General features: G+C 41.5%; 1 protein-coding gene across 1 annotated transcript; it reads left to right on the forward strand.

The window, feature by feature from the left end:
* Positions 1 to 15005: 15005 nt before the first annotated feature.
* On the forward strand, positions 15006 to 25676 carry dbx2 (developing brain homeobox 2). Its single transcript, XM_048257791.1, has 4 exons — positions 15006 to 15365; positions 16744 to 16842; positions 19652 to 19836; positions 25218 to 25676. Exons 1-4 carry the CDS (start codon positions 15122 to 15124, stop codon positions 25527 to 25529), a joined length of 840 nt encoding a protein of 279 aa, XP_048113748.1. The 5' UTR covers positions 15006 to 15121; the 3' UTR covers positions 25530 to 25676.
* The last annotated feature ends 198 nt before the right edge of the window (positions 25677 to 25874 follow it).

Here is a 25874-nt window from a genome sequence, read left to right on the forward strand (position 1 = left end):
ATCTAAAAAACACCAAGACCTATGATAGAATGATTGAAACATTCTTACAGGTGATCTAGTATATTTGGTGTTCTCACCAATCTAATATTGACCATAAAATGTCCAATTGGCCTCGTTTAGGAGAGGAAAAGTAGGCTACATTTGTGCCAGGGATGTAGTGGTAAAATAAGAGGTGGGTGAACTATGAATTCTGCAATCTCGGTGAGGTGGACTGCGCCATGCGGTATCGGATTTTTAAAAAAGGCATTCAGAACATGTTTGATTATGGTGGAGGTTAATGTACAGTATTGGGAATATAGGATAGCATTGGATAATACCGTTTTGAAAAAAGTGAATAAACTCTTTTGAGAGGTGGATAAACTAAGAGGTGGGTAGGCCTAAACTCTATTTCTGAAATTGCAGAGGTGGATAAACTGCGTTTACTCGCGTTTAGCCTCCACTACATCCTAATTTGCGCTCATAGCCCTATTCCCAGCTCCGTAACAGAAAGGTAATATTTGAATGTAAGCTATACAATGTAGGCTATAGATATTTTATATCATATATAGCCTACACAACCAAGGGACGGAAGTTATCCTCTGAAAGCAGGGCATCTTCATATTTAGTGTTGCGTGGAGTTAAGTAAAGAGGTGCAGACCGTGCACCCTGTTTGCTTTTGACTGGCAGCCGCAGTGCCCAAGATTAGATGACAATACCTGAGTTGGATAATGTAGGCTAAAATATAAAGGTAGGCATAAAGCAAACAGTAAAAGGAAAATGTTTGAGCCATTTGACATTATTGAAAGAGCTTGATAGCAAAGATATGCAGAATTAATTAGTGACCGGCCCGAACTAGGCTACTTTTTCAGCAAAACATAGCCTATCCTGAAACGTTAACCTACATGACATATCAGCTTATAATTTAGTCCTCTGTTTTTTGTAGGCTAAATCAGCATATTACCTGGATCATATTGGAAGCGTACAGTAGGCTACTGTACCATAACGTATAGGATTATGCTGTAGGCCTAGAGGTCTTTCCTTCATAAGGTAGGCCTACCCAATTTTTTTTTCTACAAAGTAGGCCTAAACATACTAAATGTTGATTATTCACATTACTGCAAGCAAAAGGAATGAAAGCGAGCCGAGGACAATGGACATGGATGCATACGATCTCTTTCCAGAAAGCTTTGCTGGAAAAAAACATAATTAGTTAAGCTATTCGAACTGACGCATATAGGCTAGTTAACATCAGATGGCATAGGCTAGGCCTATACTAATGTTTTTAATATATAATTTTACATAGGCTACAGCTTTTAGGCCATTGATTTCATTAAAACATATGCTAATGATATTGATGAGGGGGTGTTTACAAGGCGGAGACCTAAAACCATCCTGCTGCGCACAAGTTGACATTCATTTGTGATTTATAATGGGCACATCTGGAAGGGTGGCGTACGATGTTTTTTTTTTGTCATTTCAGAAATGATCTAAGATCAAATGAAAGGATGGTTTCTACTCACTTTTATAAATGAGGCCCCATCGAGGGAGCAGTGGGGTCAGGTGCCTTGCTCATTTCACTGGTCGGGTTTGAAATGATCTAACCAGTATCAAATATGTCCATTATGAACATTTATACCAAATAAATCAGAAACTTAATTATTCTGTTTGCAGCCTTATGTCTCTTGAAGTGAGAGAGTACCAGCTTCGAGGCATTTATGTAGAACATAGAACATCTAGACTGAAGGGATGGTTATGTAGAACATAGAACATCTAGGCTGATGGGATGGTTATATAGAACATAGACTAGAACAGTGGTCCCCAAACTTTTTCTTCCGAGGGCCAGCTTTCTATGCCTGGCTCTAAGAGAGGGCCAGAGACTCGGAGTATATCAACCATAAATAGCTTAGTGCTGTGAACAACAGCAGTCTACCTTAGTTGAATATTCCATTACATTAAATCATCACTGCAATTTAATACCATTGCTAGCTGTGTTTATGTTGCCACCATGTCATATCAGTATAAAATGTAGCTCAAATGAAATAATACTAATAATTGTGGGAGCCGTGGCCCACTGGTTAGCACTCTGGACACCTAACCCCTCACTGCTCCCCGAGCGTCGCCATTGAAGCAGGCAGCTCACTGCCCTGGGATTAGTGTGTGTTTCACCTCACTGTGTGCTGTTTGTGTTTCACTAATTCACCGATTGGGTTAAAATGCAGAGACCAAATTTCCCTCACAGGATCAAAAAAGTATATATACTATACTATACTAATAAAAAAAAATACTCTGTTTCTTTGCATACATAGCTCAAGTTGTGAACAAGCAATATCCTACAAATAATTTAAAGTTATCAAACTATGAGAGTTTTATGAAGTGCTGGCAAACACATCTGAAATGACCACCATTCTAACTTTCACTCACCTGATGAGAACTTTGAACTCTGTATGAACATTTGAACGTGTGAATAAAAAATAGAAATAATTATCCCAGAAAGTCCCAGAAATATGATTTGAATAGAAGTTAGTTAGTTATTAACAAATAATTGATAAACGTTTAGAATACTTTGAGCACTGATGCAGTCAGCATAGGCCTCTTACATTGTTTGCAGGTAGGCCTACATTTCATTCCGTTTTCGATGGCAAACGCGAAACAGCGCCAAAACAACCACCAGTGGACAAAAAGACTATTACATGTGTACTGTTAAGACTCGCCATAGAGAATGACTGGGGAAATTACGGAGGGTCCGTGTATCATTCGTTCATTTGATATTCAATTGAGAATCCAAAATCAAAAAAACAAAAAATGACTTGTAATTTTATTATTTGTTTATGAATGTGATACAAACAAACAAATAACACTTTGTTTTTCAAACTTTTGATTTCATAGTCAGATCAAAAATAGAACATTTAAAAAACGGCATAGGGCTCAAACTGATTTTGATATTATTTTTTTTCCGATTTCTGTGACCTGGGGCCTGTTGCACAAAAGCAGAATTAAGACATCTGGGATAAGTTACTGAGCTGCACTCAATGAATCCAAAACAAGAGCGCACAGGCTTAATTGGTTGCACAACGAGCAAGCCAGGATGAGCAGACACGGATTCATCAAGCCAGGTGAAACCTATCCTGGATAAGTGCGCACTCACGGCTCCCTCAAATAGACCCCGCCACCGATCACAGATTCACTGATTCACCATGGCAACTAGAATGGCTTCATTGCTTCTTCTACGGTGTGAAGTAGGCAGCGATAGCCTTTTCACAACAGCAACAAACAGCAACACCTCTGTTTAGGAGAATATTGCAACTAGTGCCGCGACCACCACGCGCCAAAATGGTTAGGCACTCCCGTGACGTCACATTGTCGCATGACAGGTCAGGAATGGCGATATGTAAAAGTTAATTAATGATCACAAGCGTTTAAATAATGACAGTGGGTCTAGTTATATGTGATAACAATGTTTAGTGGGCAGTGGAATAACTATTGGTGTCCGTTTGTGGTGACTGCTGACTGAGATAAGGGATGAGATTAAATACATCCTGGAACTTAGCCTGAGGGGTATTCCAGAAAGCAGGTTTACTGGCTTAACTGGGTATGTTAACCCAGAGTTAGCGGTAAACCTGGGATTTCAGTTCCTGAAAGCTCAAAAATGATCAGGCTATGTAAGTAACTATGGTAACATAGGCTCTGAACTTAACCTGGTAGGGGGTAAGTTTTGTTCAGGTTATGTTCAATTATGTTCGGTTATTTTAGTGCATGTTCAATCAGGCCGCTATTTTTACACTTGTCACACAATGGCGTTTCATTTTGACGAAGGTCCGTTTGACAAAGAAGCACAAAATCATGTAGAGTGGGTCCCAGTTAAAAATTGACACTTCATTCACGATCAAGGTGATTCACGCAGCTGGGTGAAATGTAAGTACAACTGCAGCCGCTTGGGGGCAGCATAGTCCGCTGTGGCGTTCCATGGTCGAACCAGACGGCGCATTCGACAGCAAGGGCTGTGATTGGCCGAGTTTTCAGTGTGTTTCTCTGTGTTTTTAGCAGCCCCTGCAACATACTAGTCCACTGTAGCCTAAGCTTTGTACATAATGTTAAATATAGTTTTGGATTCAGTGGCAAGATTTCTTGATTGTACAGTGCCTGTCTCTCAGTAGGCTAATGTTTTAAAATGAGTAGGCTACTTTGTCGGTAGTCATGAGAAGTTCGCTTGCTAACAGAACATAAATATGCTGCCCAGAAACCTTGTGAATAGTTCTGTTTTTTTACTACACTAACGAGGTTGAAATATAGCCTTTGCCTACAGCATCTCCTTAACAGTAATGTTAACAAAATGACAGCATTCATATGACAAAGAAAAACGAATTCGGTCACTCAAGACTGTGCCACAGCAACCAGTGTAGGCTACAGTCCTACCCAATAGGCCTACTCGAAGCAGATAGCGTTGTCTGACGGTCCAGTGGGTTAATGCACGTATGTCAGGTCTGCAACTTTCAGGCAGTTCTGAGTTTGAATCTAGGCAGGAGCAGAGCCATATAAAGGCCTAGGCCTATTGTTATCATTTTTTGCAAGGTGTTGCTCCTGGCAATAGGCTACTTGTTTATAAGACGTTTGGTGATTAATTGATAGCTGTTTTTGGGACACATTAAACGTTCTTTATTGAATGTCCCAGTGACGCCACTTCCATTTGCCATCTTTCAAAAAAGTTTGAACGCCAGTCTATGGCGAAAAAGTAAATGATTTTCTGGTCCCGGTTGACTTGTGCCTTGAATTACCCATATGATGTTTGTCAATTTTAAAGACAATTTTTCATGTAAAGACATTTGCAGTTTGTTTCGTAACTATTGAATTACAACATTGTGAAAGATCGTAATTCCAACGACTACAAACCCATCAGTCGCGCTAGTGACGTTAGCTCATTCACAGCCACACTAGATTGTACAAGCATACCAGCAACAGATCTTAAAGCCCCCCTGTGTAAGAAATTCTCCCATCTAGTGGTTAGGAGTTATATAGCAACCAACCTCTCAAGCGCTGCCTCATTTAGAACTACGGGAGCCGTCACACATCAAAACTGACACTAGTTCTGGAGTCCTAGCACGTTGAAGCATAAACTTCTCTCTGAAAGCGTAAGTCTCGTAAAAATGCATCCTAGGGTGTTTTGTGAATGTACCGCGAGTCAAACTTTCGTTTAAAAAGCATAATTATGTCTGAAGAGCCACTTTCAAGCTTGTCCGTGTTGTGGAGTTTTGAATGGGAACTATTTTTGATACATGATCGCGTCAAAATCGCTATTTTAAAACACTAAGAAGGCTTCGACACAGCATGAAACCCGATCAGTATCATCAGTGTCTCTACATGAACTCGAGCATTGAGAACATTGTTTGTGTACACAGTGTTCACTAAAAAGAAAGGTTTTGAACAACTCACTTGGGTTTTGTGCTCGCTGCCATCAGTCAAGGAGTGAGTTGTCCAAAACCTTTTTTTAGTAAACTATGTGTACACAACAATGTTCTCAACAATGTTCTCAATACTCAAAAGTTCATACCATTGCTTGTGTGCAATGCCAATGCAACTCTTTCGGACTGAGCTAGCTAGCTATGATTAGCAGCCAGTAAACGGAAAGTGAATGGGAACGGCTAGGTAGTAGGCTTGAGCTAAGGGCCCTTCTTACGGTGTTTTAACATGGCGCATGTACATGGCTATGTGCTATGTAGATTTAAATGAGGTTTCTAAGCCAATGGTATGCCAAATTAAACATGAATGACTCATTTATGAATGGTAAATGTTGATTTAGTTAACAAACAACTGAAAACGTTACACAGGGGGGCTTTAAGTGATGAAAGATTTAAGACATGGGCAAAGAATGGTGTTACTGCTTACTGTACTCTTATACAGAAGGGGTCATTAAAGAACTTCCAAATTATGAAGGAAGATTATGGTCTTGAACAGCAAGATTTTTACAGATTCCTCCAGAGGAGACATTGTTTTGATACACTTAAGAAAGACGTAGATATGGCAAAAGGATTGATGAAAATCTTCATATCTGCTTATAACTGTGAATCTAATTCTAAAATCATATCCAAGATATACAGCTGTTTCTCACAGATGAAATCACAAGAGTCACTGTATATTAAGGAAAAATGGGATAGTGAAATTAATGATGTCATCTCTCAGGAGGATTGGTACATTATCTGCCAAACACAATGGAAAACCACTAGTTCTCTATGCTGGCGGGAATTCTGTTGGAAGAATCTTGTACGTTTCTTCATAACCCCCCAACAAAAGCGACACTACACTACTGAATCAGACTGTTGGAGACTATGTCAAACAGATAATGCAAATCACTATCACATATTTTGGTCCTGCCCAGTGCTAGTCCCTTACTGGATAAGTGTCCATAAGGTTTTACAAGAGGTTTTCCGAGTTACTATTCCCTTTAGATTTGACATTCTTTACTTGAGTAACTTTCCAAAAGAGATACATGCTAAGGACAAGAAACTTATGTCCATCTTACTAGCAGCATGTAGAAAGGCCATAACTCGTAAATGGCTAAATCAACAGGCTCCTTTGATTGATGACTGGATAGACATAGTTTATGATATATACAAAATGGAAAGATTGAAATATTATCTCCAACTCCGGCAAGAAGATTTTGACAGCATATGGGTTAAGTGGACCTTTTATATTGCTCCCAGAAGAGTAGATTTTATATAGCGATATACTGTATATACTTAATTTAAGTACACACATTCCTCCCAGTTCTATAATGTATATAGTTCTGTTTATGGTACCAGACAGACCTTTTATTGAAGGCCATGGACAAGTTATCAAAAGACAGTCAAGTGTCTTCTTTGTTTGCTTGTACTATATGTTTGCTTTTTCTGTATGTGAATCACATGAGAAATGTGACGGGTAATAACCTGGAGATTGGCCAGATGTTTTTTTGATTGTACTAATGTGAGTGGTATTGCTTATCTAAGTCTTATGTCCCGGATTTGCTTTTTTGTTTTTCATGCTTATGAACAGTTGTTGGGCAGGATGCAAGGTGTCTTTAATGATGAATATTTTCTGTAATGCTCTGGATACCAATAAAAAAAAGAAAAAGAAAAAAAGAAATAACTTGTCATATTTGGATTCCCAAGAGTCAAAGCTTTCAAATGGTGTATAACATTACTATGCTACATAGCAATATGAATACACTTGATTTAGAATGTTGGGGGGAGGTGGGCGAGGGAGGGACACTGAAGGTTAAAGATGTGAAGTCAAACGCAAGCTACAGCCATGCTTTCTCCCCTCTCATCACCAAAACTCACTACCAAACTACTATCCAGAGTTTGCGTTGCTTGGCAACAGGATCTTTCTAGAATCCAAAGAAAGATGTAGCACCAGATGTAGCACTCTAGCACCAGAGTTGATAAAGTCAGACAATCGGTAACGTCTTTGGTAGAAACTAGCTTTCGCTGTTGGTGTAATTACTTGTGGTAGGAGCTAGGAGGCCAGAAAATAACCGACAACGTAACTTAACATTAGTTAGCCTGCCATACATGTTAGTAAAACTCCAGAGAAAAGTTTAACATTAGCATTTATAACACTAACGCAAGCATCAATGTACAACGTGGAAAACAGTATGACTCTCTGAACTTAGTTTTGTGACATTATTACGAAATCTATCAAAACTTGTCTGAGAGTTGTATCACAACATGTGAGACTGAGAAACTGACCTCACAACGGTCCTCAGTCAGTCTACCTTGGTTTTAAAATGATGTAAAATGAATAAATATGGTTTATTTTAGACAAAACTACGCTACCTGGAAGATCCTGCCAATTTTCTCCGTAGTCATGTCATCATCCTTCAGTGTCACGCGTTTACTGCCACAGAATAACACTTAGCTATCCATAATAAGCCTACCGTTAACGTTCTTTCTATTTCTTCTATGACCGTGCCGAGCACATGTATGCCTAGGCAGGACCTGACAGGGACTTCATCTTCCGGGTCACAGAAAACGGAAAACTGAATTATTAGATATCAAAATCAGTTTCAGACCTTTTTTGAATGTTCTACTTTTGATCTGACTATGAAATCAAAAGTCGGACAAACAAAGCGTTATTTGTTTGTTTATATCACATTCATAAACAAATAATGAAATATGAAATAACAAGTTATTTTTTGTTTTTTTGATTTTGGATTCTCAATTGAATATTAAATGAACGAATGATACACGGACCACGGAGGTTATAGTTTGACGATGTCCTACTGCCGTGCGGGCCAGATGCTATATACCACGGACATGTTTTGGGGGGCCACCCAAAATGAGTTGGCGGGCCGTATTCGGCCCGCGGGCCGTAGTTTGGGGACCACTGATCTAGACTGATGGGATGGTTATGTAGAACATCTAGACTGATGGGATGGTGGTCCTGGATTGTAATGGCACAGATTCTGAGTATTGTTATATTTATATTTATGACCGCCGCGCAGCATATTTCCGTCAAGGATTCCCGGGACACTGTAAGACCGGGGGACACGAAACTTGGTGGGCATGTAACCCCACATGGATAGCATGGAACAATCATTTTTCGTTTTGATCTGTAGCCCGCCCGCTGGACTGGACCCCCCGAAAGGAGGGTAGGGCAGACACAGTTTTCTGTGAATATCTCGAGAACCGTAGGGTTTAGGAGGACCATTTTTTTGTATGTTGATCTCAAGGGGCCATGTCAACCCATTCCATAACCACTCATTTCATGTATAAAAGCCACCTAGTTAAACACAAAAAGTAAAATGAGGTGTTGTAATCGCAGGTATCTGTGACCTAACATAGTCAAAACTGCACGAAATTGGAAGTGTAGGATCATTATGACACCCTCTGAATGCATGCCAAGTTTCGTGGAATTCCGATTTATGTTACTATACACCAACTGGCCTGTAGGTGGCCGGAGACAGTTTTCTGTGAATATCTCGAGAACCGTAGGGCCTAGGAGGTCCACCTTTTTTGTATGTTGGTCTTAAGGGGGCATGTCAACCCATCCCATTACCACTTATTGCATGTATAGCGTCAACTAGTTCAAAATTAAAAAGCAAAAAATTAGGTGTTTTCATCACAATATCTCTGGCTGACATGGTCAAAACTGCACGAAATTGAAAGTGTAGGATCATTATGACACCCTCCAAATGCATGCCAAGTTTTGTGAACTCTCGTTCATGGGGGGCCTTACAATAAAACAATTTATGTGTACATTTAGTGACTGTACACCAACAAGGATTCCCGGGACACTGAAAGACCGGGGTACGAAACTTGGTGGGCATGTAACCCCACATGGATAGCATGGAACCATCATTTTTCGTTTTGATCTGTAGCCCCCCCGCTGGACTGGACCCCCCGAAAGGAGGGTAGGGCAGACACAGTTTTCTGTGAATATCTTGAGAACCGTAGTGCCTAGGATGACCAATTTTTTCCGTATGTTTGCCTCCAGGGGTCATCTTAACCCATTCCATATGCACACATGTGCATAAACAGATACACACGCACAAACATACATTCACAGTAATCATACGTATGACACATACTCACACAGTAGACATATGTATGCATGCATGCACATGCACAAACACAGGCACATACGCAGGCACACACACAAGCATGCACACACACACACACACACACACACACATAAACATAATCATGTACACACACACATGCACACAAGAATTTCTCAGAATTATGAACAGGCAAGATGGGGCTGGGGTTGTATAAAATTAATTTTACATGTGAAATTTATGAACTAATCATGTTTTGGTACTTGTTGTCTAGCAGATACCAGTGAGATTTGAGTGTGGATAATGCAATTTAGTGAGACAGTTAGAATCATATAGGCCTTTCAGCGTGATTTATTTTTCTGGAAAAAATGTTCTGGACTGGACGGCGGTCATATTTGGTACCGCTCTGCGGTACATCTAGTTTATATTTTAAACTGTTTGGGGGTTGACAAAAAGCTTTATTTCGGTCTCACAAGACCAGAAAAGCCTTTCCAACATCTTAAGAAAGCATAAAATGCTTTAACATGGATATTCTAAAACAACACTTTCGTTTTTCACCTTCCAATGGAGGTCAATTTTATCTGGTGTTTTTTTTCAGGGAGATGGGCTGTTGCTACTCTCCTTTGGGTCCGTCTACTCGTACTGGCAGATAAAACCTGAAAACAGAAGGATTTATATAACAAGATCTCTATCCACAGAGGTCATTATGATCAGTTATGGTCAAATAAGAGACATCTGTATAATCATTTGTCATCTGCCCTAATCTAGAGCTGAATGCCCTAATCTAGAGCCTAATCTAGACCTGAAATGTTTGTTGTTGAATATTTATATGATGTTTTATATTATGTCTTTCTTTGTCTTTAATTCATGTATTTTACACATTAGCAGATTAATCAATATCATAATATTATAATTGGAGTATATAGATGTTCAGAAATACAAAATAAAATAAATGATATGAACTGAACCTGCTTCCATTCATGGGTATCTGATAAGTTTGAAAATGAAGATGACTTTTTTGGGGGAAGGAATGTGAACACGTTTGCAAGCCCACTGTTAATGAAAGAGCCTTTTCACTAGTACACTAAAATAGCACCAATGGGAAAAGAGCAACTGAGTTAAAGTTGTTATGGTTTAGATATGTAATCACGTCTCTGGTCACTCATTAGTCTTGGCTACTTCTGGCTACTTATTAAGTTGCTCCTCTTCATTGTTTACTGTTATGGTAATTGCAGTGGTCCCTATTCTCCTCGCTGGCTTTGTCTGAGTGGGAGTAAGGGCTCAATCTCTGGCAGTGGGCATGAATGGAGAGGGGGCAGTCCATTCTCCTCACAGCTCCTCATGAGAACTCAATAGACGCACAATTGTGAGGTGCACATTAGAAACTTCCGCGCTGAGGCACAGACAGCCCTGCTAAATGCCTGCTCACCCCCCCAGTAAGACGCTTTGTCCCCTAATTCATGGAGTCTGGCCCACCATTCACAATATGAAGTGAGAATGGGGGAATAGCAATTGAGTTGCTGCGGCTCTGTGTGTGTGTTTTTTTGAGGAGAGTAAAAGGAGGGAGCTCATTCAGGGGCTCTGCTGAGTGGTGGATTTCAGCACTGTGATTGTGAGCTGTCAATAGACGAGCCTGGTTTTTCTCAGTCCGCTGAAGAGCATGAAGGAACATCAAATCAGTTCACATGAACTTGCGTTGAGGAGTCTCTCCAAAGCTAAGATCATAATAGGCTAATTACCCCAGCCCCTCTCTTTGGGCAATGTCCATTGGAATTGGCAGTGATTAAGAGCCATTAGGTCATTCTTGTGACACTGTGGGCTTTGAACGAAAGGTTTGGAAGTCCTATGGGAACAGTATATGAACTGAACCAACTTCCATTCACGGGTAGATAAGTCACTTTTGTGCCATGGCAGAATTATTTTCTCTTTGTATATTAAGTGTCAGTCAAAGTTGTAAATCTCTGCTTGATCTGTCACAGCAAAGCCAGCTGCGTCTGCCTGGGCAGCTGTGGCACAGAAGACACACAGAGCAGACCTTCCCCTCACATGTTTAGATTAACTCCAACATCAAACACCTTCCCCTCACATGTTTAGATTCACTTTCCCCTCACATGTTTAGATTAACTCCAACATCAAACACCTTCCCCTCACATGTTTAGATTAACTTTCCCCTCACATGTTTAGATTAACTCCAACATCAAACACCTTCCCCTCACATGTTTAGATTAACTCCAACATCAAACACCTTTTTCCTCACATGTTTAGATTAACTTTTTCCTCACATGTTTAGATTAACTTCAACATCAAACACCTTCCCCTCACATGTTTAGATTAACTCCAACATCAAACACCTTCCCTGGTGGAATTAAACTTAATAGGTCTATATATCATTCAATCTCATTCACACTTCATTACTGATATTTATACTTGTCCACACACGTGACAACAGGGAAAACTCACTAAAAGCCATATTCACTAACCACAAAATGCTTTTCACCATGAAAAAGACTTGTTGCTCAAACTCAATCCAACTGTCAAATGTGCTCATGTTCAACATAAAGCTGAGAGGACAGGACCTGTTCACCCAGACACGCGATGCACATGGCAACCCTTCCACCAGCAGCAGGCATAAAAACACAAATTTGATTACAAGCAACCTTTGCCTCCCTGGCGCACAGACAATGGGCCGAGCTGTCCGGGGCGATTTCCATGCCCAGCATGTGGTATTCCTCCACAAACCTGCACCCCCTTTGCCTGGACATGCTTGTTTATGTTGTTGGTGTAAAAAAACACGTCGTTCTGTCTCCTGGAGCTCTTCAGCGCGGAAACACAAGCGTCTTTGAGCAGAATACTAAGAGCCGTACAGGATGTACACACAAGCCTGCAGACATTCGGCTCATTCTTATTTGGGATTGGGTGTGTGTTTCTGGGAGTGTGCACATACATGTGTGTGTGTGTGTGTGTGTGTGTGTGTGTGTGTGTGTGTGTGAGTGTGAGAGAGAGAGAGAGAGAGAGAGAGAGAGAGAGAGAGAGAGAGTCTGTCTCTTTATGTGTTTATTTTTAGTAAAAGCTTATTGAGTTACAGCAATCCCAATATCTGTGTATACTTTTTGTATATTGTATCATTGGTGAATACACACCAATATATATATATATATATATATATATATATATATATATATATATATATATATATATATATATATAATTATTTAAAGCCATGTTGACTTTTTAATAAATCAGTCAATCAGTCCCATAGATCAATAGATTCCTACTGGTATCCTCTCTCCATAACATGAAGAATGTTGGTAGATCAATTTCTCATATTTCTAATAGGAGTCTTTAATAATATTCCCACATTTCTAATAGGATTCTTTAATAATATTCCCACATTTCTAATAGGATTCTTTAATAAGATGCTCGGATGAGGCTTCAGCCTCTGGTGGGTCAGGAGGAAACAGTGTTAAAACTGGAGCGCTACCAGTGACCATGTTGTACTGAAATTGTGCAAAGACTGGAAGCATCCAGTCATCCAGTGTCTGCAAAAGATAATGAGTGTTTCAGAAGTTCATTAGAGTTTATCTTATCTTTTTTATCTAGGATAAAGTCTTTTGATTATTTAGATTTAGATTAGATTCAACTTCATTATCATTGTACAGAGTACAAGTACAGAGACAACAAAATTTGTTTTGCTTCTAACCAGAAGTGCAAAAAAACATAAAAGTGCAATGTGACATACAAAGTATAGACAGGTGGTCCAGTATAAACAGTAGAAGACATATAGTGCAGTGTAGTCAGTAGTATACAGTTAAGAACGTGGTATGGTTTAATATCAATGAAATATAAATATAAATATGTGCAATGTATTACCAGTAGCCTTTCAAAGGCAGAATGGATATGCAGTAAGAACAGAGTATAAACAACATGATATGTGCAGTGTAGTAGCAGTAGCATTATAAGAGTAGAATAATATAGATATATGCAGTGTAATAATATAGATATGTGCAGTGTAATAATGTAGATATGTGCAGTGTAGTAGCAGTAGCATTATAAGAGTAGTACACATATATGCAGTAGTAAAGATATATGCAGTGTATTAATAGTAATATTAAAAAAATATATGGATATTCAGTATGAACTGTACAGACAGACATGTGCAGTATTTCAACTAGCTGCTAGATCTTATGACATAGGGAAGCTAGTCAATAAGACTTTTTCCAAGCCAATACATTTTCTTTACATTTTATGAGAATGTAGGCAGCCCATGATTTTTAATTGACAGCTATAGGCAGAGTGAACAACAGTTGAATTATCCATGCAAAATTGAGCTCCGTGACCGAGGAAGTCGTCTCGTCAAGTCTCATTATCACGTTTCCACAAGTAAGGATGCACCATGCACCACAAAATATCACCACTGGTAATTAAACATATACACTAGACTTTAAGGTTAACTAAACTTAATGTTTTGTTACAACCAGTTGTTGCACTTTGGAATGTTTGCAGTATTATTCATATATCTTCAAAAAAGTACCGGAAGTGTTAAAAAACCCAAATATAATCTCAAAGTACCGGAAGTGTTCAAAAACCCAAATATAATCTCAAGCATGATAGACATGTCCACTTGTAAAAGCTTGTAAATAACATTACTTACATTTATGCAATTGCAGTAGTGTGTGTAGTGCATTATGTAAATAATTGTTATAACATTACTTACATTTATGCAATTGCAGTAGTGCTTGTAGTGTATTATGTCGTGGTCATTATCTCACTGGACAGATTAAGGTTTAGGACTGTGGTCAGGCAGAAAAATACAGGAATGTTTGCTTTTCGAGAGCAGCAATGGCAGTATGATTATGTTGGTGACTGTGATAGTTACTGGATGAACTTTTTTATGGCCTTGCCTCTCTATAGCCCCTCAATAGAAGTGGCTGTGAATTTACTCTATTTAGTGTGCAGGATAAACTTTGGCTGCCAGGCTTTTGTCTCTTGTGTCCATCATTTAATGGGCAAAGTGACATAATGAATGGCTGGGTCCCACCTTCTGCCCACCAGAATGGCCCTGTTCTTATCTGCATTGAGAATCACATTGGAGCCCCTGGACCAATCACAGGCTGGCCACAGACACACAAGGAGAAGGGAGAGAGAGAGAGAGAGGGGGGAGAGGGGAGAGAGAGAGGGGAGAGAGGGGGAGAGAGAGGGGAGAGAGGGAGAGAGAGAGGGGAGAGAGAGAGGGGAGAGAGAGGGAGAGAGAGAGGGGAGAGAGGGAGAGAGGGAGAGAGAGAGAGAGGGGAGAGAGGGAGAGGGAGAGAGAGAGAGAGAGAGGGGGGAGAGGGGGAGAGAGGGGGAGAGAGGAGAGAGAGGGGGAGAGAGGGGGAGAGAGGGGAGAGGGAGAGAGAGGGAGAGAGAGGGGGAGAGAGGGAGAGAGAGTTGCTTTTTTTGTTGTTATTTTCCTCCCTCTTGGCTTTTAATGAAGTCTACTGAAGTCTACTGAAGTCTACCTACTTCATCTTAACGGTTGATGTCTGCTGCTGTGACAGGGACGTTGGAGGCTGGAGTGCCTGCTGCTGAATGGATGGAATGATCGCAGCTTGTCGTGCAAACAAGTAGGAAATGGCCGGCTCTCCTCCCAGCCACCCAGGCTTCGGAACGACAGGAAAGAGTTTTCTCATCGACAACCTCCTGCGGCCCGCACGCTCTCCGGCGCCTGCACGCACCGCTGAGTGTCCTGCTCCGAAGGAGGGCCCACCGGTCCGGACTCAGAGGCCTACGAGGGGGATCCTGAGTGGGCCGTGGACTGCCAGGCATGCGGCCCTGGACACCGCAAAAGATGTCGGGGTCTCCCAGGCACACACAGGTCAGTCACACTTTTACTACCTATGGAGCTCTGTGTTATGTGTGTAGGTAGTCAGTTCTGCTTACAATTACTTTGCAATAATAATATTTCCCATTGCAACAGTATGTTCAATTACAACCAAATCATGCATTGATACAAATTGTGAATAATTATGACATAAAAATGACAACAGAAAAGCAGTTTGTTGTGTGATCTATCCATACCCAAACCCAAAGCAGAATTAACATTCACAAAGTAGCCAGAAACCAAGTATTGGAAATAGTTTAAAATGATTCAGGTAATTATTTTGAAATACACTTAAAAATGAATACATATTATTTCAATATACACTGAAATGATCACACAGTATAAAATATTACCTTACTAAAACGTTCAGACCAGTGTTGTTATAAATTATATCAATTTCAATTTATACTGTAATGTACTATTATAATAATGCTAATTTGAAACAATTCTTTATTTTTAAATAATCTTGACAGGAGTCATTCTATAAAATAACCTTAACTGGAATCTTTCTATTTGTAGTCCTTTCTAGTATGTATGTGACCTTTTTCCAAGTATTTCAAACGAAAAATCACATTTTTACAGCCATGTGGCCATTAAGTTTTGGCCTCATGAAAATAACTGGCCAAGCATTGCAATTTGGCATGTTTTCCAGCTGACCAGTATTTCATGAGTTTATCTGCTTCCTTTGAATTTGGCTCCTCCACCATGGTCTGTGCTATATTAAATGTAGCATGACTATTTTGTTGAACATCTGATTCATTGATCATGTTGTAGTTGCTGAAATGTATAGTGGGGTGATGAGAGAAACCCTTGCCTTACACATCAACTGGAAACGCACTTATACTTTTAAGTTAAAAATTATGTTTTTGTGGCCCCAGCCGTGGCGCAACTGCACCGTACGCCGGCTACCCGGGTTCAATTCCCGCCCCGTGGTCCTTTCCGGATCCCACCCCGACTCTCTCTCCCACTCGCTTCCTGTCATTCTCTACTGTCCTGTAAATTAAAGGCATAAAAGGCCAAAAAAATATACTTAAAAATTATGTTTTTGTACAGACAGACAATGTGATTTATGTATGACTGGAACTTTTTATGTTTTACAAGTGGTATTAAGTATATATTATTATCATTATCATTATTATTATTATTACATTGTTATATTATTATAGGAGTATTACGATACTGTAACTAAGAAAAGTGTTATGTTAACTGAATGTTGAAGGCCTCACAGTTCAAACAGCACATGTGACAGACTTCTAATTTGAAATGCCACTGTTACCTCCCCATCCCCCCGCAAGAACCCAACATCTCAAAATTCCAATTTTTTGGAGTAAATATCTCATTTCTGTCTCTCTCCGTCTCTCTGTCTCCCCAGCGATGGTAAACAGTGTGTTTCTGAGCAGTCCGCAGCAGCTCCTCCAGACGTGCTGCGGTGGGTCCAGTCCCCCGCCGGACCACACGCCCGTTTTCTCCAGTAGGTTTTTTATGCTGCATCAGCAATGCTTGAGTTCCTCTGATGGTGCAGCTTCTGTGTGCTCTCTGTGGCTAATTACAGATGCAATACCAAAGAGCTAATTCTCCACTAAATCCACTGTGGAGCTATTCATGAGCGTTCATGCTCAATTAGAGTGGGGGAGGAAGAAGGGGAGAGGGGCCTTCATGGCTATAGTGTACCATCTTAACACACACACACACACACACACACACACACACACACACACCCACACACACACACCAGACACACACACACACACACACACACACACACACACACACACATACATCCACACACACACACAGACCAAACACCACACACACACACACCACACCACACACATACACACACACACACACACACATCTTGAATGCCTAATCTACCAACTAGCCATTTGCAAACATGCAGATGTTGAATGCTTGTCTTGAATAGTCCATCTGTGCCATCAATTAATCAACAGTCATTTGACCATCAGCAGTCATGTGGTGCTACATGCTCTATCTATTTCATGCGAGTCATGTGGTCTGCAGATTAACAGATGGCCATTCAAAATAAAAGTGTTGGCTAACGGACTGCTACTTCTGGTTATAACGAAAAGTAGAGCGTCCAGTTTTAACTTTCTGTTAGGTCCTCTGGTCCTCTGTTGGACGACAACTGGCCAGCTGAGCTGCCCCAGAGCCAGAGAGAGGGTGTGTGTGTGTGGAGGTGTGTGTGAGGTGGTGTGTGTGTGTGTGGTGTGTGTGTGTGTGTGGTGTGTGTGTGTGGTGTGTGTGTGGTGTGGTGTGTGTGTGTGGTGTGTGTGTGTGTGTGTGTGTGTGTGTGTGTGTGGTGTGGTGTGTGAGGTGTGTGTGTGTGTGGTGTGTGTGAGGTGTGTGTGTGGTGTGTGTGGTGTGTGTGTGTGGTGTGTGTGTGTGTGTGTGTGGTGTGTGTGTGTGTGTGTGGTGTGTGTGTGTGGTGTGTGTGTGGTGTGTGTGTGGTGTGTGTGGTGTGTGTGTGTGTGTGTGTGTGGTGTGTGTGTGTGTGGTGTGTGGTGTGTGTGTGTGTGTGTGTGTGGTGTGTGGTGTGTGGTGTGTGTGTGTGTGTGTGTGGTGTGTGTGTGGTGTGTGTGTGTGTGGTGTGTATGTGGTGTGAGGTGTGTGTGTGTGTGGTGTGTGTGTGTGTGGTGTATGTGGTGTGTGTGTGTGGTGTGTGTGTGTGGTGTGTGTGTGTGTGTGTGTGTGTGTGTGTGTGGTGTGGTGGTGTGCCCCAGAGCCCTCTTTAGTGGGCTGCAGCTTTCCCACAGAGCTGTGGGCGGAGACAATGGCTGGCTGCCCCGTGACCAATCGGCTGCCTTTCAGAGGGGCCGTCCACACGCGACCCCGCTGCAATTTTTCACCACAGCAATGAACTCCACAAAACCCACATTCCTCCTTTTGTGCTTGTCCTCTAAGAGTAGAAGAGTCTCTAGCCTCGCTGCCATTCTTCCCTCCCTCTCTCTGGTCTCCTCCTTCTTTTAAAAGGCCCCATTCATGCAAAGCTTTCAATGAGGATGACTTTTATAGACTTGCCCCAGCTCATCTTCCTATACAACTCAGCCCAGTCTTTCTCCAATGGCGACGCAGGAAAGAGCTGAGCTAGGAATTGATAGTGAGGGATTCTTTGAAGACCTTAACGGTTCTTTGGAGCAAGAGGAATAGTGCGGGGGTCAGGGTGTGTGTGTGTCTGTGTGTGTGTGTGTGTGTGTGTGTGTGTGGTGGGGGTAGGGGGGTTGCAGATACAAGCCCTGCTTCTGAGTGACCTGTTAATCGTCCGTTTAAGTGGAAGCCATTGAGGCACGGGTGGTGGAGTGGGGAGCGTGACTAACAACTTTACACGCTCCTTCAAGGTGGTCTGTGTGCAGATTTGTCGGACAGATTAAAAAGGCATCGTGGGACGGAGCGGGGGAAATTGTTCGACTTGACTTTTGTTGTGCTCGCACCTGTGCGTAAAGCGCCATGGGATCGCCGGCTCAAAGCCTCCTTCCTCCCTTTCTCCCCACTCGCAATGGGCCTGCCATTCTTACTCCTCATCCAACCATTTCACAGTTCTCCCAGAGCATTTAAACAATCGCACCGACATTGTCACTAACCAATTGGATATTATGTGAGTGTGTGAATGAGCAGGGTAAGAGGGTTTGAATAAAAAAGAAAGAAAGAGACAAAGAGATGTCCTCAAAAACGTCTGAAAGGCATAATTAGTATCCCACTGATTTACAAACACACAGACATTCAATCATGGTTATAAACTAATGCATTATGAGGTCCTTTATGAGGTCACTTTATGAGGTCACTTTAAGGAACTGGAAAACAATTTATCCTTCTCTCATGAGTTAGTCGAGGATTTTTTTTTAAATACAAAAATACACTTTTAATTGTCTGTGTTGACAGTCAAAGTGATTTTTTCTGACACCTTTTGAAAGCTTTTTCCATCACAAAAGTTGCCATGTCCACCATGGGGAATATGTAAGGACAGATAAAAATAGCAAACAGGATGTGGCCGAGATGCTGCGGGCGGTTTCTATTGCGTCATGTGGGTACAGCATTCACAGCGTGTAACGTTTGAAGAACATTTGGCTGATGTCTGTGAGTAACCAGACCTGAAGGGTTGTGTTATGACCGCTGTGAACTCTGTCGCTTCGTCTGAGCTGGAGAGAGATCAGCATCATTATAAAAATGGACATGAATCCTTGATTCACTGCTCAGACATTGGTATGAATCAGAGAGCGTGAGGTGATTGAACCCTGACCCTCGTGTGACCTCTTTCTGTACAGAGGGAGCAAGGGTACCGCTTTGGGGTCTGGAGTGTCACCCCAAGTCCCGGAGAGGGATCTTACGGAGGGCTGTGTTCTCCGAGGAGCAGAGGAAGGAGCTGGAGAAAACTTTTCGGCGACAAAAGTACATCAGCAAAACGGACAGACACCGACTTGCGTCTGACCTCTGCCTCAAGGAGACTCAGGTAGGCAACCATGTGCAAGTGATCAGATACACACGACTTATAAACATCTTCAGTATTATTTTCAGAGTGTGTGTGTGTGTGCAAATGTAGAGGAGACACATGGTTAGACCCAGGCATTCAAGAGTATAGCCCGCGATGTCTTGGGAATAGCCTGGATCTCTGTCCCTTAAAAAATATAGGCCTATAATTGCCTAATAATCGCCCCAGAGGTTTTTATGAGATTCCAATTGAACGCCGTGGCCAGCAGCCACAACTGCAATATAGTTACTAACACTGACCTGGCTTTCCTTATGGAGTAGGGTTTCTCAACAGGGGCGTACCGCCCCCCAGTGTTGGGGGACGCTGTGAACGAGGTAGCAGAGAGGGGTTCGCTCAGATACAAATGGGGTAGTGTTAATCAAAGTTATTCATCTCAATGTTTAAGCTTATGACAGCAACAGACCTGCCAACCTGTATGCATTTTGCGTGATGGGCATGCATTTTCACATCAAAATACGCCAGTACGATTTGTTATTGTGGAAAATCTAAGTGCTAACCAGTAGGCCACGGCTGGCCCCGTGCATGCAGGAGTGAGAAAGAGAGAGAAAGTAACGAGACATAGTGAGAGAAAATTGTGAGGCAAATCATAGTGATGGGCCTCTCTTTGTGCTATTTTTCCAGACCTACCTATCAGTTGTTTGTTAGGGCGGCTCCTTCTCTTGCATTGTGCAATATAGGACCTACGCATAGCCTTCCAAAGCAATATAATTGATTCAGGGCTCCAAAAATGAAAATGTAGGCTCATAAACACACAGCCCATGCTAAAGTGGATCTCTAGACTTAAGGTAAAACACCACAGCGTTGCTCGCTGTTAGGCTACTCTACTTCTGTCCCTTGCAGGTAAACGAAAGATTTGCTGAAGTGAGCTTCGTCACTCGCAAATGAATTCCCCAGCTGGCCTTTTTGAATTCCTTTGCGAAAATGACAAATATGCTCTGGGTACATTTGTGAATTTACCTTGGTATAATAGCCTACTGATGCCTTGGCAAGTTATTGCTTGTTTACCAGTTATTTCAGTCGACATGATGTGTTCCATGAACGTTTTCATAAGTTAAAGGCGCCTACGTAGCACAAACCTTCACCAAGGCCATGTTGCCATTTGCAACAAATCTGAAAGTGGATAAGCTAAATGTTTTGAGCTGCTTAGTGATAGGTGTTTCATTCTTCTTGATTATTAGCGCGCAAACAAGCTTGACTAAATAGCCTACTAGGCTTCCACTTCCAGACGGATAGCGCTATCGCTGAGACCCGTCTCTTTAATCGGGATACTGTAATCATTGCAGCGTATACCGGTAGTCATGAGCAGAGCAGAAAGCCCATCTGAAAGAGTGCAAAAGCTTTGTCTGTCAACCCTCCCGTTTTTTCTGGGTCTCTCACATATTTTAACTTTCTTTCCCGCTGTCTTCCCGTATTAATATTTATATTTTACATATCCCATATTAATATTTATATTTTATATTTCCCGTATTAATATTTAGATTTTATATATCCCGTATTAATATTTATATTTTATATATCCCGCTGTCTTCCCGTATTAATATTTATATTTTATATATCCCGTAAAATATCCTGTATTTTCATACTCTCATCCCATTATTCTTAATTTCCTACCACCAGACCTGTTACCCCCTTGCTCTTCCACCAGACCTGTTACCCCCTTGCTCTTCCACCAGACCTGTTAGCCCCTTGCTCCACCAGACCTGTTACCCCCTTGCTTTTCCACCAGACCTGTTACCCCCTTGCTCTTCCACCGGACCTGTTACCCCCTTGCTCTTCCACCAGACCTGTTAACCCCTTGCTCTTCCAGTAAAGCTGCTCTGGAAGGAACTGGTAGCACATTCCAATGGGAGAAAATATAAGTCTTGTGTGAATGATTGAATAAATGACAATATTTCAGTGTATGCTGTCCACATTCTCTGATAGCCTCTCAGGCAACACACTGTAGCCTCCTGATAAATGCTATGTTGCCTAATCATGTTCAAAATATCAAAAGAAAACAGAAGGGCCTTTCCTACACCAGAAAACATCACTCATAAATAATACATAGGCCTACAGCTCATAAATAATACATAGGCCTACAGCTCAGAAGCTTAATAAGCATACATAATACATAGGGCCTACAGCTCATAAATAATACATAGGCCTACAGCTCATAAATAATACATAGGCCTACAGCTCATAAGCTTAATAAGCATACATAATACATAGGGCCTACAGCTCATAAGCTTACTAAGCATTCATAATACATAGGACCTACATAGGGGCCTACAGCTCATAAGCTTAATAAGCATACATAATACATAGGGGCCTACAGCTCATAACTCATACATAATACATAGGGGCCTACAGCTCATAACTCATACATAATACATATGGCCTACAGCTCATAACTCATAAATAATACATAGGCATACAGCTCATAAGCTTAAAGGAGAAGTTCGGTGTGATATTGACCTAAAGTGTGTTGAAACATGATACCGAGTGTGAACTTTTGTCTCATAGCTCATCTCGACTTGTCCCCTGCACTCCGAAATGTGACGCTAGTTAGCCGATGCTACCAACAGGTTTTCAATGGGGGGGTGCCATGATTATCCATGCAAATAAATCACTGTTTTACACCATTTACGAGGCTCAAAGTAGCTCCATACTTAATTGGTAGACTTGCAAGGGCCCTGACATTTAAAACGAGACATTGAGAACTTTGAAAAAGCACTGGTAGTTTATTTACAAGACGATTTATACAGATTTATACAGTACCTTCAGGAAGTTTACCGTTAGCCGCCATGTTGAATTTAGTCACGATAAGTTAAGCGATGAGTACGGATGAACAGGTATGATAAGGGATCAGATTCCAAAAATAATTCCTTGGAAATGCATGGATTCCAGTTGCTGATACTGGTCGTCATCATCTTCCTCTCCTCCAGCGATTGGTGCCTTACCATCCCCAGCTTGTTTGGGCAGGTTCTCGGCGAGTTTCTTCAGGCTGGTTAGGCTGTCGGCTCCAAGCTGGTCGCTGTTGCTGTACCAGTTGCTGATACAAAAGTTCACATTCGGTATCATGTTTCAACACACTTTAGGTCAATATCACACCGAACTTCTCCTTTAATAAGCATACTTAATACATAGGCCTACAGCTCATGAGCTTAATAAGCATTCATAATACATAGGCCTACAGCTCATAAGCTTAATAAGCATAAATAATACATAGGCCTACATAGGGGCCTACAGCTCATCAAAGTCAAAGTCAAAGTCAAAGTCTGCTTTATTGTCAATTTCTTCACATGTCAAGACATACAAAGAGATCGAAATTGCATTTCCTACTATCCCACGGTGGAGACAAGACATATTTTACCAATTAGGTCCACAGACAGACATAACATTCAAGTAAACAATATAAAAAGTAAAAATAAGAAGGCACATACAATGAAGAAATAAGAGCAGCAAAATTTGGTAGAAATTGTTGCAATTGTGCATACAGTAGACAGTCAATATAATAGTGCAAAGTCAGGCCAATAAATGGCTGAGGTAGTTTTGTTTGACCTAAGTATGCAAGTGGCATAGTAGTGGGTGTTATGTAAGAGCAGCAGAAGTGTGTTCCAGAAGTGTTCAGGACAACAGGACAACAACAACAAGTTGCAAGTGTAATACTTAATACATAGGCCTACAGCTCATGAGCTTAATAAGCATTCATAATACATAGGCCTACAGCTCATAAGCTTAATAAGCATAAATAATACATAGGCCTACATAGGGGCCTACAGCTCATCAAAGTCAAAGTCAAAGTCAAAGTCTGCTTTATTGTCAATTTCTTCACATGTCAAGACATACAAAAGAGATCGAAATTCATTTCCTACTATCCCACGGTGGAGACAAGACATATTTTACCAATTAGGTCCACAGACAAACATAACATTCAAGTAAACAATATAAAAAGTAAAAATAAGAAGGCACATACAATGAAGAAATAAGAGCAGCAAAATTTGGTAGAAATTGTGCAATTGTGCATACAGTAGACAGTCAATATAATAGTGCAAAAGTCAGGCCAATAAATGGCTGAGGTAGTTTTGTTTGACCTAAGTATGCAAGTGGCATAGTGGTGCAAGTTATGTAAGAGCAGCAGAAGTGTGTTCAGAAGTGTTCAGGACAACAGGACAACAACAACAAGTTGCAAGTGTGCAAGTGTACAAGTGGAGTAGTGCAAGTGGAGTAGTGCAAGGCAGCCATTTTGGGTCTAAAAGTCCAGGATGTTATGTAGCTGAGGGTGGAGGGGGGAGAGGGGGGAGAGAGTTCAGGATCCTAACAGCCTGGTGTATGAAGCTGTTGGTGAGTCTGGTGGTGCGGGAGTGCAGGCTTCTGTACCTCTTCCCAGAGGGCAGTAGATCAAACAAATTGTGAGCGGGGTGACTTGCATCACTCATAACTCATACATAATACATAGGGCCTACAGCGCAGAACTCATACATAATACATAGGGCCTACAGCTCATAAGCTTAATAAGCATACATAATACATATGGGCGTGTGGTCGTGGGTGTGGTCTGGGCGTGAGGTCGTGGGTGTGGTCTGAGTATGAGGTTGTGGGGGCGGTCTGGGTGAGGTAATGGGTGTGGGTGTGGTCTGGGTGTGGTCTGGGTGTGGTCTGGGTGTCAGGTTGTGAGGTTGTGGGTGTGGTCATGGGTGTGGTCTGGGTGTGAGGTCTCTGTTAAATGATGTTTTTTTCTCTTCATGGTCTACAAAGCCTACAGTAGCTTAATACAGATATACATTGAGTAGGCTTAATGCAGATATACATTGTAATGAAGCTAAGAAATTCCAATAGGGAATGTTCTACCTGCTCTAATAGCCTATGCACACATCTGTAAAGTAAATATACTCAGTAGGTCTAGGTCTAGTGAGGGAATATTAGCTTTATTTGTTATTAAAATACATGACGATGAGTACCCCAACGATTGGCCTTCCTTTCCTTCTCAAACTACGTTGAAATTGCATCTTTAACAGCCTAATTTTCAAAATTTCACGGTCCCCCGTAAAAATAAAGACTCTATCTGCAGGGCTAAAGCCCCAGATGTTTTGCACTCCTAGTGACACCCCTGCTGTAGAATCCTCTATATTTGTGGTAGCAGAATTGCATACAGATTAACAACATTTACAAAACAATCTATTTGACAAGAAAAGTGTAAACCTCGTCATTAAACATTTGTATAACCATCTTCAGAAAAGGAACATGACATTCAATGTTAAATAGATCATCTTCCTGACGCAGAACCTTGCATGAAACCACTTGTAAACTTGAATGCATATTGAATGCTTAAAGATAAAAATGAAACCTTATTTTGTGTTCAGGTGAAAATCTGGTTCCAGAATCGTCGGATGAAATGGAGGAATTCCAAAGAGAGGGAGAGTCTGTATGTGCGCGCCTCCATGGAGGAGCTGCTGTTTAGGGGCACGGAGGAGGCAGAGGAGGCCCTGCTTGAGGCTGGGCAGGGGGGCATGGATCACTGCAGCCCTCCCAAATCTCCTGTGCATCAGCACCACCACCTCAGACAACTAGCAACAGACAAGCCCTCCTCCGCACAAGCCAGAGATCCCCAGCAGCTTGCCCCCCCTAACCCTAACCCCACTCACAGAGAGAGCAGACGAGAGGACGCAGCCTGATTTGACCTTTTCACTAACGTCAGGCACACTGTCACACACACACACACATACAGACACATGCACACAAACACTAACACAAACACACACAGACAGACGCACGCACACAAACACATACACTAACACAAACACATACACTAACACAAACACACACACTAACACAAACACACACACACACACAGACAGACACACGCACACAAACACATACTCTAACACAAACACAAACACACACGCACACATACACTAACACAAACACACACACACATAAACATACACTAACACAAACACACACATACACTAACACACACACACACACACACACACACACACAAAAGGACACTGAGTCAG

Source organism: Alosa alosa, chromosome 11 (genome assembly GCF_017589495.1).
Source record: "Alosa alosa isolate M-15738 ecotype Scorff River chromosome 11, AALO_Geno_1.1, whole genome shotgun sequence".
In the NCBI taxonomy this organism is placed as follows: domain Eukaryota; kingdom Metazoa; phylum Chordata; class Actinopteri; order Clupeiformes; family Clupeidae; genus Alosa; species Alosa alosa.

What these genes read in the sequence shown, in the direction of transcription:
- dbx2 (XM_048257791.1), top strand. Translation starts at nt 15,122, where the DNA reads ATGGCCGGCTCTCCTCCCAGCCACCCAGGCTTCGGAACGACAGGAAAG. An exon ending in GGTCTCCCAGGCACACACAG is followed by an intron (nt 15,366 to 16,743) that starts GTCAGTCACACT and finishes CTGTCTCCCCAG; the next exon opens with CGATGGTAAACAGTGTGTTT. An exon ending in TCTGCCTCAAGGAGACTCAG is followed by an intron (nt 19,837 to 25,217) that starts GTAGGCAACCAT and finishes TTTTGTGTTCAG; the next exon opens with GTGAAAATCTGGTTCCAGAA.